The sequence below is a fragment of the Antennarius striatus genome, chromosome 9 (assembly GCF_040054535.1).
Source record: "Antennarius striatus isolate MH-2024 chromosome 9, ASM4005453v1, whole genome shotgun sequence".
NCBI lineage: Eukaryota > Metazoa > Chordata > Actinopteri > Lophiiformes > Antennariidae > Antennarius > Antennarius striatus.
Window position 1 is genome coordinate 23,687,629 of NC_090784.1, and position 12,733 is coordinate 23,700,361.

Here is a 12,733-nt window from a genome sequence, read left to right on the forward strand (position 1 = left end):
ACAGAAGGAAAAATAAATTACGTTATCTGTAGGAAAAATGTCAGCAATATTGTGTTTCATTCATTGACAAATTATTGTTTGATGGTGTTTATAATTCTATTGCAATGCAATTATTCCATCTAAAACTGAAATTTATTAAATATCTTTAAATACAAAAACTGAGGCTGATCAAATGACACCAAATAAATTTTGTCTGACCAACACTATTTTGTTTTTCTTTTATTATATCGAAGGAAATGACAAAACACAAAATTATTTGGTTTCATTTTGTAGTGCTGACCCACCTTACTTATTTAGTTCAACCCCCAACTTACAGTAAATGTTTTATCCGTCCCTTAAGACCGTAACAGTACAACTGGAGAGGTTTTCCTTCAGGGCAGAGCTCATCCATGGACAGTCTCGATGTAAATTTTATTTACTGTAGTTAAAAATGAATAAACAAATAGAGATGAAGTCCCACATCTCCCTATTTAGAAACCATCAACCAGAGGGTGGATGGTTTCTAAGTACTATAGTAATAAAAAACAAGCATCTTAAATAAATCCAGATTTCTTCAAAAAACTTCCACAGGCACCTCATCTAACTTATTATCATATCTAAATATATCATTCATCTATAATTCACCGCCTGCAGGCACGCCGTGCACCACTAATGCAGTTTATTTAACCCCCCCTGCACGTATATCTTCAATGAAGAACAGACAACCGAATAAAGGGCGTTAAAATCAATCTGACTCACACGGGAGGGCCGTCGTTCATCAATAAAATCCTGCTGTAATTTAGAAGTCTCGCTTCTCAAAGAGGACGTGATGTCAGCCTGTTAAAATATTCACACAAAATGGAGCTGCTACCAATAATTTCTTAATGCAACATCATTTCTATGCACGAATTCTAGATCAAGCACAAATCGAATCAGACAGATTTCTTTATTCAGGAGCCGCAGAGCGTGATGTCGAGGAGGAGACGGCGTCCTGAATCTTTAATCACACTGAAAACTCAACCAATGCATGTGAGAGGGTTTTTATTTACAATTTATGTGACGTTCCTACCTCATAATCACTTGTTTAATTAATCTGAGCAGCTTGATGACATCTGTAGGAGCTGAATTATGACATTTATTTAATATAGATGAAGAACAGCTCCTGCTTTTATAAATATTTCTTTACTAAAACGTGTAGAACTCTGACTTTTGGCCGAGTTGTTGCTGCTGCTTTCAAATTCACCTCAAAACCCACTTTGATTCGTCGGCTTTTCATTGTTTATAACCAGCTTCCATCTTCATTTCACTGGGGTTTTAAATTATGGTTGCTGCTTTAATCTGGCCTCATTACTCACACATACATCTTAATACATGCATGTCTGCGATGGTGAAGCTCACATTTTAAAAACCCTTATGGAAACGTAATGGAAGAAAAGATCAAACATCAACTTGGACTTAATTTGTCTAATTTAGACAAATTAATTCATGCATAAATCATGCATTTGTTCCAGATGACATTGGTTCCACAGATGCAAAAAAAAGACCCTGAATCATTTTTGAATGTTTGCTTTAGGAGAAAGAAACACACAAATTTCTACATTTTTATTTTTACCACGTCGGCCTTTCAGATGTTTCCTTTTCTTGCCACTAGGGGCGCCGTTGCGTCTGGACAGACCGGCGCCAGATCGTCGACGCTGCATCGGACGCTAACGGACGAAGCTCCGGGCAGACGTCCGGGTGTCTCCGCAGGGTGGTCGTAACGGTGTCCGCCATCGCCATGGATACCAACAACACCGAGCTAACGATGGTCGGATGGAGGGAGGGCGGGGGACCCGACAGGAGTCGGATGAGACACGACTTTGAATGAGATGTCAGAGACAAACAGGACGGAGACAAGGATGAGTAGACAGACAGGAAGTGAGAGAGAGAGACAGGATGATAATGAAGCAAAGGGACAGACAACCGAGAGGGTGAGGCAAACAAGGGAGGGAGGGGGCAGACGAGCAGAGGCGAGTCAAGTCAGGTCACTTCTGTTTCTGTTAGTGCCTGAAACACAAAGTGGTGCAAGGTTAGAAAGGAGGTGAGAGACGAGGAGACGCTCAAACAGACAGGCAGGAAATGACCGAGTCCAGTCCGTCCAATCAGAGTCGACCAGACGGACAGACGGACGGAGGGAGGCAGGGGGGGGAAAGACGGACAGACTAGGAGGCCAGGAGAAAGGAGAGATTAACCGAAGCAGAAAGAGAAGGAAGACAAAGTGGGGGGCTGGGGGCGGCGGCGATGTTTCTCGGTTCCCCCGCGGCTTCAGAAATACGTTCCATGTTTTCTGAGTGTGACTAGAGAAGCTCCGGTCGGACTCGCCACGGCGTTGCCATGGTTTCCGTGGCCGTTCAAGCTCCCGCTGTCAGACAGCCGCGTTACTAACAGTGGGAAAAGGTAATACAGATAGAAGGTGGTGTAATATCAGTCGGGGGGGGGGGGGTTAGAAACGTTTAAATTACCCTAAATGATAAAATAGTTTGCCGCTATATTCGTTTTTCGCGTGTGATCCTGGAACGCGTTAACAGTGAGTAACGAGGGATCACTGTACACCAAGAATAAAATGAGGGTTTCATGCTAAATGCTACGTCACGTCTTAGCCACCATTTTTTCAATCTCGACTACCCTGGAGAGCGTTAGCGACGTTAGCATCTCGGTCCCATCTGTGTTCGTCAGAACATCTTAGTGTACTTTAAGATGATGTAACTTCCTGGCGCCGGCAGCGGGGGCCGTCCTTGGCGGCGGTTGTTACCTGAAGGACGTTGTTGCTGCCGAGGCGGCGTCTGGTGGACGACCTGGGAGGAGGGTCATCGCCATGGGGACAGAGGAACATGCTAACCTGTAGTTAAACACACACACACACACACACGCACACACACACAGATCCTCCAAACCACAGCGAGGCTCAGATATCCGAGTTCAGACGACCTTCAGGTGACCTTGAGGTGTTTTGTTTACCGAACAGCTAGAGTGTGTGTGTGTGTGTGTGTGTGTCTGATCTGATACAGTACCGTAATCCCTCGCTTATTATTTCTCTTTTTTGCAGGTGTTCCTGTAACTCGTAAACAGTGAGTAACGAGGGATTGCTGTATTGATCAGTAAAGCTTTAGTCAAATCAATTTAATGTCGTGACGTTTTCTTGTTTGATCCAATAGAAACATTTCTGTTAGCATCTTGGCTAAAGCTAGAAAAACAAGGCACCTGTTTGTAAACAAGAGCTTACTGTTCTTTGTTTATTTGTTTACATCTTCTCGTGTAAACAGTCTCATCTGGACCAGATCGGAGTCTTATCGCTTCACGGGAATCAAACCTGCAACCTTACAGGAGGAAACAGGCCACTAGTCCGATGTGAGGAGACGTTTCCTCGTTCCCGTGGTAACATTTATCCACCCAGAGTATTATTTTTGTGGATCTTTGAGTGCACTTTCTTCTGCCAGTAAACCCAAGACGGAGTCACCCCCCCCCCCCCCCCCCCCGAGATAAAAGCCCTGAGAGCTCCAACCTTTAAACGTTAGAGATGCTTTCCTGCAGAACAAAACGGTCCTGATGCAGCGAGAAACAAACATCTTAAAGCCAGATGAAAGAAGAGCAAAAATAGACGGGTGATGGATGGATGCAGGCGGGGGCCATAAATGATTAAAAGGAAGAGAAAAAGGTCATTTTGTCCATAAGAGACAAAAAAAAAAGCTTCAAATCGACCCAAAACCCAAAGAAAAAACTTGTGAGTCACATTTATCTTTAGCTTTGACTCCTCGTCTCTGGGAAACATCGAGGACCATCATTTTTTATTCATGTGCCCACCTTGTTGGCCCCCCGCCTGCATGAAAATCCCCCCATCCCCCTGTGAATAAGCTTGTTTTTTAATGTATTTAGACGCTGATAAACTCCGGTCCTAATTAAACAATCATTTATGGAAAACGGCCGTTTGGAGCGCCGCCAGTGGGAGCGTTTACCCCCCAGCTGCGCCGGTGCCTCCCTCCAATAATGACTGTCATTAAACGGACGGCGAGCTAAAAAACGAGTTACTTCTCACATCTCTGCCCCAAAACCCTCAAAATGTGAGCAGAGGATCTGAGCGAGCGCCGCTGTCTGACGTCTCAACGGGGCGCCTGTGCCTCGCTCAGAGGACTCAAGGCTGACCTGAACCCGACAGACTTTGAATTCGAGCCTCGTTCCTCCACCGTTGAAGGTCGAGCGAGGACTCCCGGAGGCCCCCAGGCTGGCCCAGAGAGACCCGAGCCCCCCCCGAGACCCGAGAGGCTCCGAGGGCCCCCGCCTGAGAACGTCTGGCAGATTGAATGTCACCTTTAGAAGAAGAAGAAGTAAATCAGAGCGTTTGGAGGCTTCACAGGATGAAAGCTCTTCCTCTGACAGGCTTGTTGTCGAGCTTTGATCGATGGTCGCTTCTATTTTTAGCTTCGCCTGCAGCTGATCAAGTCTGGAGAAACTGCAGGAACTGCAGTTGGGCGTTTGTGATCCCCAGAGGATGAACCCTGAGGGTTCTGGTTTCCAGGACAAGACAGTTTGTCTCTTACAAAGAAGAATTTTTGACGTTTGAAACAACAGAATCATAAATTCTACTCTTATCAGGACAAGGGAGGCGTGTCCGCATCTTCTTGTCCTCTGATTGGCTAGAAATATATATCAATCCTTTATAATTAAATCAGTATTATTATTATTAAATACCAGACGGAATGTTTATTTGAATAAAATTACGATCAATGTTCCCGACCACTCATCTGTCAGGCGACAGCGACTCGTTTATTTGACCCCGCCCACGCGTTTACGAGCCATGATTATGTCGTGTAAATCAATAGAACGTCAGAGAAGCCAGCATGTTTGAAAAGTCCGGAGCAGATTTTTTTTTTATTGATCGATCTCCCGTCAATCAAAATGCTGATTAATTCACCGGTCGGAATAATCCCACCAATCGTCTCTCCTTTTGGCGCCGACGTTCCCCTGAAGTCTCCAGGAAAGAGTCGACGGGCGATTGGAGGAGGAATCTCTCCAAAATCAATTACCCATCACCACCGGGTTTCTATTCCCGTCCGTCCCGTTAAATTAACCCGAGGCGGCGGAGTGAGAGATTCAAATAAATTCATGTGAGCGTTAGCAGCAGAGAAAGAAAATAATTCAATTATCACTGCTTTTATAGAATATGAGTCGTGTTGCGTGAAGCAGGGCTGGGATATTGATCCATAACGGCTCTTTTGATTGGTTGATTATCTCAGTTTTGCCGGGAGCTAATGAGATCACAGAGACAGAAATTGACAAATTTGATTCTGATTTCTGAACGTGAAACTTTTTTGGGTTGGGTGAGAGACGGTTTGAGGTCGACTGAGGAGGTTTGGACCTCCAGTCGGCCCTCGCTGCATCTTTAACCCCTGGGAACTGTTTGGGCCCAAAAGTGACATTTTTGTTGCTTTTACGTGTTTCTCTTGCAATAAATCAGTCAGTTAAAAAGCTAACTAAATTAAATTTTAAAAAATAATAATTTAAAAAAAATTTTTTTTAATAAAAAAAAACATTTTTTCCTCTTTATTTTCTAAATTTCTTAATGTCTGTCATTGGACGTGTACAGAACAGCAGATTTCCACTGTGCTCACACAATAACTAAAATGGTCAAAAACAGTCCAATTGACTCCCATTATAACCACATATTTTTCATTACTATAATCATATATACAAGCAAACCTTGGTTTTCGAACGCTTTAGACATAGAAAAAATCGGAATTCGACCAGAAAATTCCGAATTTTTTTGTCTTATAAGTCGAACAAAAATTTGGAAGTTGAACGCGTAACAAACTCAGTAACATCCATCCTCCTCCTCCTCTCCCTCTCCAACATTCACATATGCCAACTGCTCACCGCCACAAAGGTAAAGATTCTTATCTTTATTGTTCTTATGCTTTAACTGTAATGTGCTTTTTATTTTAGTTTACTGTATTCAATAATTTTTCACTTAACTTGCGTTCCATTGCCTACGGTACGAGTTACGGTACCGTAAACTTCTGTCCAAAAGATGACAGTAACTCGTCCGTCAGGCTAACCTGATTAAGTTGATAATTTTTCTCTCTTTCTTTCTCGTGTTTGCTTCTTTCTTTTACATTTCTTTGATCTGTTTCATTACTATACAATTTGATACTTAAATGACATTATGAAATAACATATAGTACGCGGATACAGCGGCAGAAAACGGATGGATATTAGGTTGAAAAAAAGTAGTTTTCTAGCGTCTTGGAACGGATTAAACCATTTACATTACTGGTAACGGGAAAAACGTATTTGGAATTCGAACAAATCGGAATTCGAACAGCCTTCAGGAATGAATTGTGGTCGGAAACCAAGGTTTGCCTGTATATTATATATGTATTTATATATTATATATGTATATGATATACAGTATATTACTATATACGATAATGCTAACATGTGATAAACTCAGAGATCCACGCCCCTGAATTCACTTTTAGATTTCAGCAAACAGACTCCAGTAGACATTTCTCATCTCATCCATATTAATCCAAGAAGCCACAGACTTCACATTTTCTCCTCCGTGGGATCAGCTCACATTTAGAATTCTGATCCGCTTCAACCTCAACAAGAAGAAAAGCAGCAACCCGTGGATGTGTGATATCAGCAGAATTATTAAGTGACACGCGGCCAACGCGTGATTCACCGCATTCAGAGGCTGATCTGTTCGCCTTTCGCTCCAACGAGGGAAGAAAAGTCGGGTTTTTTCAGGGAGATGATGGCAAATCAACGTCTCAAGCTGCGGAGTCGGAGGGAATATTGTTATTCTGGGTGGTGTTCCTCAGGGTGTCGGCTCAAAGAGCAGCCTGGGCCTGGAGACTGTGTGTGTGTGTGTGTGTGTGTGTGTGTGTGTGTGTGTGTGTGTGTGTGTGTGTATGTGTGTGTGTGTGTAGGCAGACAAACATGAAAACCAATCCAGACACCTGCCAGCTACCGCTGCCAGTCACTGATAAAACAGGAAAAATAATGCATTGGGGGCCCCGGGGCGCCTCAGAAAGGGCGGCGGGGGTTGGGAGGGAAGGGGTTTCACATACGCTTTTTGTTTGTCCTTAACACCGGCCGCCGCCGCCTGGCGAGCAAAACCCTAACGAAATGAAACACATTACAAGGCGGTCGTTCACTCGGACGGTTTTTATTAGAAAACAAACGGCGGCTCCAGGCGGGGGAAAACGGATCGAAACAAACGGCTCCGGTACAGACAGGAAGTAGCTGCTCGAGCAATTGACCCACAGCTAAACACCAGGATTAAAGCGCTCCACCATTGATCATGCAGAGAGGAGGCTACATGCGGAAAAAAAACAGAAAAGGTACACATCAGCACAACATCGCGGCGTCGGCGATATGTAGGAAAAGGCCACAGCAGATCACAAGAACATCACATGTCGCCGGAAAAGAGGAAGGGGAAGGAAAGTCACTTCCTGTCCCGGCAGGAACAAGAGCAGGGAAGGGGTTTGGTCCTCTTCTTTTTTATTTTCGGTGGGGGGGTGTGTATGACATCTCCGTGAAGTGCAGGACAGAGCATCAGTGCTGATTCCCAGTGTCTCGGCGACCTACGATACTGTAAACACTCTACACTATAAGGCGCACAGTTGAAAAGAATTGCCCAACCGATATAGAGCCACATCAGTTCGTAAAGGGTTGGATGTGAAGATGCATCACCAACACTCTGCAGATCCGGCATACCAACTGTCAATACGCCGACCGCAGGCAGTACTACGCTGTTTCCGTAACATTGGGCACTACACAAAAAACACTGGCGGACAAAAATATGAACCCATTTCTCCTAAAACGTCAATCTAACCTTGTTTTTTTCTTATTTTAAATTAGGCACACGGTACAGCACAGTAAACATTTTTTTTCTTCAATACCTCTTTTGGTTGCTGACATCTAGAGACGTGGATAGGGCAGGACCCCCTCCCCCCCCCGGGACCGGAAGGAAAGATGAAATGTTTTATATTTTTTTACCTCACATGGAACAGTTGTAGTTGCTTGCTGCTCACAAGTCTCCAAAACTTTACTAAAGGGAGACGTTTTTCTACGTTAACTTCCTGTCTGGTCTACAAGGAAACCGTGTAAGGCAATAAATTTGTCTTCTCCCGCTTCTTATTGGTCAAACGACTCGATCCCGACTACCTCAACTACGTATTCTGCAAAGTCTCTTTTTTTTTTCCATGAACTGCTCTGAACACTGATTGTCTACATTATCAATAAAAATCTAAGTACGTAAACAAGATACGATGTAAACACTGTTATTACCCAACCAGCTCGGACCTCACAAAGATAGTCGACCCTGTGTCTGAGACGCGAGAGAAAACTTCCACGCATGAGATGGAGGAGGAATGAGGTAGTCCACGAGAGAACCGATTGGCAGGGAAGGGGGAATTATGGGTAACCGGTTCTGGTGGATCACCCGGACCTTGGGTGGGGGGCGTTCTGTGGTCCGATCAGTCGTCTTCATGGTTGATAGTTGATGTTTTGGCAGGGAGAAGCTGCTGAAGTCCAAATTTTCAAAAGTTTGAGTCTTCCCGACGAATCAGGAGTCGTTTGTTTTTCGGGCCAAAGAAGCATCAAATCCGTCTCTTTTTAGTATCTTCTCTTGAAAACTTTGCCCCGCCCCCTCCGGGACCCTCAGACGATGCGATAATCGAACGTGTCCTTCTCGGTGTGGTCAGTCCAGTTGGACGAGGGCATGCTGCGGTAGGGGTCCAGCAGGATGCGGAAGCAGCGCACGATGAGGAGCGCCAGGAAGATGAAGAGCAGCAGCACGAAGATGAACGCCGCCTTCTGCTCCAGCGTCAGGTAGGAGGGCACGTGATGGCCGCCACCCGACGAGGACAGCGTGCTGCTGAACAGGCCCTCAGCCATCCTGGGCACGTCCATGCTTGAGCGTCTCGGCTCCAGCGCTCAGTCGGGTGCTGCTCAGGTTTTGAAGGGGAAGTTGGTTTTCTTTCTTTTTTTTGGGCGTATCCGACCTGCGAGAGAACCCCAACAGAAGGATTAGACGGGAGGTTGCTTCCTGACAGATTAAACACCAAACCGATTTATTAGCTTAACGATCGACGGAACAGATAGAGCCTCAAATCAAGTCTTTAACCAGACGGGAAGAACCGAACAAAGAGTCTCAGATTAGTTTATTTTTGGAACGCGAGGCGAAAAGCCCATTCTGTGGGTGAAAAGGACCCAGAGGACTCATTGGGCTTTGAATTTATTCCTGCAGTTTGTGTGTGTGTGGGGGGGTTGTTGAATCGCTGCTTTGTCGTTTCTGTATTTATCGGAAGGAGAGCGATGTTGCCAGCTGCTCCTCTGAAACCTCCGTGGAGAATCCATCCTGTCGCCCACAAACTGCACTCACAAGCGTTTGAGCCGCGGGGGCCCCGGAGGTGTGAACGAACCCGTTGATGCTGGATGCTATCACCTCATCTCCAGGTTCTGTCTTTCCCTAATAAAAACACGTAATGTGTTCTACAGCTGGGGAGGGCAGGGGAGGGGGCCTCAAAGTGCCTTTGGTTGGTTCGGTGTGAATATCAACACGGTGCAGAGATGGAGTCTTTGTTGGGGAGTTGATGCAACATTGACCAATCCAATTAAAAGAGCAGAAACAGCAGTGACGCTGCTCCCCCTGAGGATCGACTGCGACCAGAGCCAGATTAATAATCCAGAAACACATCATCACCACGAAAACACCAACGAAACAGTCATTTCAGGACGTCTGCATCTCCTTCTTCTTCTCCTTTGGGCGTGTGTCTGTGTCCTTCCTCCTCCTCTCTAACACCGACTGTCCTCACGTCTTACTCACTTCGTCCATCCACCTTCTCTTTGCTCCTCCTCTTGCCCTCTTTCCTGGTAGCTCCATCCTCTTCACCCTTTCACCAACATCCTCACCACCTCTCCTCTGGACGAGTCCGAACCATCAGTCTGACTTTGTCTCCAGAACATCTCACCTTGGCTGTTCCTCTGATGAATCTGGTCACTCCTAGAGAACCTCAACATCTTCATCTCCTTACCTCTAGCTCCACTTCCTGTCTTCTGTTCAGCACCACTGTCTCTAATCCGTCCATCATGACTGTCCTCACCACTGTCTCTAATCCTCACCACTGTCTCTAATCCTCACCACTGTCTCTAATCCCCCCCCGGGCATGGACAGGGTTCAGGACCCTGATGTTTGGTCTCCAGCTCTGGATCCACACAAACCCTCAGACAGCTCCGACCTCTCAGAGGGATTAGTCCGTCATTAGTCAGGTTTGGTTCCCTCCCGACGCCCCCGACGGATTCCAACACCAACAGAACCACAACACCTTTTTGTTTCCTGGTAGAACGGGGCTGAACAGGAGACGCCTGCAGCGCTCCGTCAGCATCGTTTGTTCCAGGAAAAACAGGAACAAGACATTAAATTTGGAGAAGATTGTCGGCCTGTCGGTTCTATAAACAGAATTTATCACTCCAGAAGCAGCCGGGGGGGGGGGGGGTTGTTCATCGCTATTTGTCACCAACTCATGTGTGTGTGTGTGTGTGTGTGTGTGTGTGTGTGTGTGTGTGTGTGTGTGTGTGTGTGTAGTCGTTCTTCTGTAGGACCACCTCAGACAGTCTCTTCTCTGAGGTGATACGAGACACTGAAGGTCGTTTCTCTCATTTCACAGGAGTTTTCAGGTTCATTTTGTAGCTTTTGGACCCCCCCCCACCCCCCCAGTGGGTTAACGCCCACGGATGAAGTGGTTTTAGGGTCTGGTTCTATTTTAGTGGGGATGTGGACCCATGAGGAGCCAATGAGACGCCGAGACGAGGATAGAATCTAAACCGGGGGGGGGTTTGGTTCGGTTTAAAAGATGCATTTGTTTCAGTTCTACTCGGCTGACCCCCCCTCCCCCAGGACACAAACATCCAATCAGCTCTGATTCAGATGGGATTCAAACCCACAACCTCACACATTCAAGCTGTTTACTCATACACGTAACACTTGCACACAACCCCCCCCCATAAAAAAACCATCAGGACCCCCCCCCACACACACACACATAAACACACACTTTGTGAACTCTTCAAACCTTCAGACAACAAAAACCTTCCCTTTAAATTTATGATAATGAGATGAGAAATTAATTTAAATAAATAAATAAATAAAAATACACAAAAAATAATCATAATAATTAAAAATTTTTTTTTAAATATAAATAAAAAAATAATGACAATAATAAAATAATAAAAAATAGATAATAAAAATAACACAAAATTTAAATGACCTGTTCCCCACTGTATCCACACACACACACACGCACGCACACACACACACACACACTCACACACACACACACACACACACACACACACGCACACACACACACACACACACACACACACACACACACACACACACACACACACACACACACACACACACTACAGTATTTCTTTAACAACAGCTCACTTTTAGCGCCTTTATTTCTATTGTTTTATTTCACATTTTGAGCTGAAAATCGGTAAAAACATCCAAATCTGACGGTCACCCCCCCCCGAGAGAAAAACACGCCGCTGTTCTGGGGTGGGGGTGGAGGGGGGGTGACAAAACACACCGGATCCCCGTTGCGATGCGGTTTAACGGATCCACTCGTGACCGTGAAGGTGGACACACCCGCCCCCCCCCCCCCCAGCGAGACGACCAGCCGCCATTTCCGCGGTAAATAAACCCCCCCGGAGAGGTGAAGGTGAACCTGAACGCACCACCGACCTGTTGTTACCGGTGTGGGGGGGTCCGTCAGCGGCGGCGGCTCTCCATCCCGGCGGGTGCAGAAACGCGTCCGTGGACCGGGGGGGCTCCTCACGCCAGGCGGGGGGGGTCGTGTGTGTCGGGCCGACGGCGGGAGGACCTCTCCTGCTCCGGTGTGTTCGTCACGCGCCGCTCAGCCCCTCAGACTCGCGCGCGCCGATGTAGTGGTACCCCGTCGCCAGGGGCAACCTGTTGCCATAGCAATCCTCCAGGTGGCGGGGGGGGGGGGGGGGTTAAGGTGTGGCTCGCGCGGATCTGCGAAAAGAAACGTTAATGTAATGTAAACGCGTGTCGCGCGACTCCGTGACGGAGGAGGAGTGAAGGGAGCGCGAGAGCGTCTCACGATCACCCGCGCGCGTGGAAAGTTGTCGGGGCGGGTGGGGGGGGGCGTGTTCAGACCGGAAGCAGATTTTAAATCTTTTAAATCTGAAAAAAACAAGGATGCTGAGAAGAAGAAGAAGAAGTGTTTGGATTCAACCTGGAGACACGCGGGGGTGCCCCCCCGGGGTGACCCCCCGGGGTGACCCCCCCCCCCACTCCAACCCGCTTTGAGGGCTTCAGCTGCAGACACACACTGCAGCTGTTGTTGTTGTTTGTTGTTGTTTGTGACGTGATTCTGCAGAATATCCAGTGATAGGTTTTAGAATGCAATCAGGTGGAGTAAACACACACACACACACACACACACACACACACACACACACACACACACACACACACACACACACACACACACACACACACACACACACACACACACACACACACACACACACACACACACACACACACACACACACACACGTCTGTCAGGGTGACAGTCCGAGGAGCCCCCCCGTGACGCGTGTTTTCTGCTTGAGATGACGGTCAGAGAACGTGTGTGTGTGTGTGTGTGTGTGTGTGTGTGTGTGTGTGTGTGTG

General features: G+C 46.6%; 1 protein-coding gene across 1 annotated transcript; it reads right to left on the reverse strand.

The window, feature by feature from the left end:
• Nucleotides 1-7,206: 7,206 nt before the first annotated feature.
• LOC137601870 (cortexin-3) lies at nucleotides 7,207-12,150 on the reverse strand. Its single transcript, XM_068324325.1, has 2 exons — nucleotides 11,774-12,150; nucleotides 7,207-9,023 (listed from the first exon to the last, which is right to left on the reverse strand). Exon 2 carries the CDS (start codon nucleotides 8,929-8,931, stop codon nucleotides 8,680-8,682), a length of 252 nt encoding a protein of 83 aa, XP_068180426.1. The 5' UTR covers nucleotides 8,932-9,023; nucleotides 11,774-12,150; the 3' UTR covers nucleotides 7,207-8,679.
• Nucleotides 12,151-12,733: the final 583 nt, after the last annotated feature.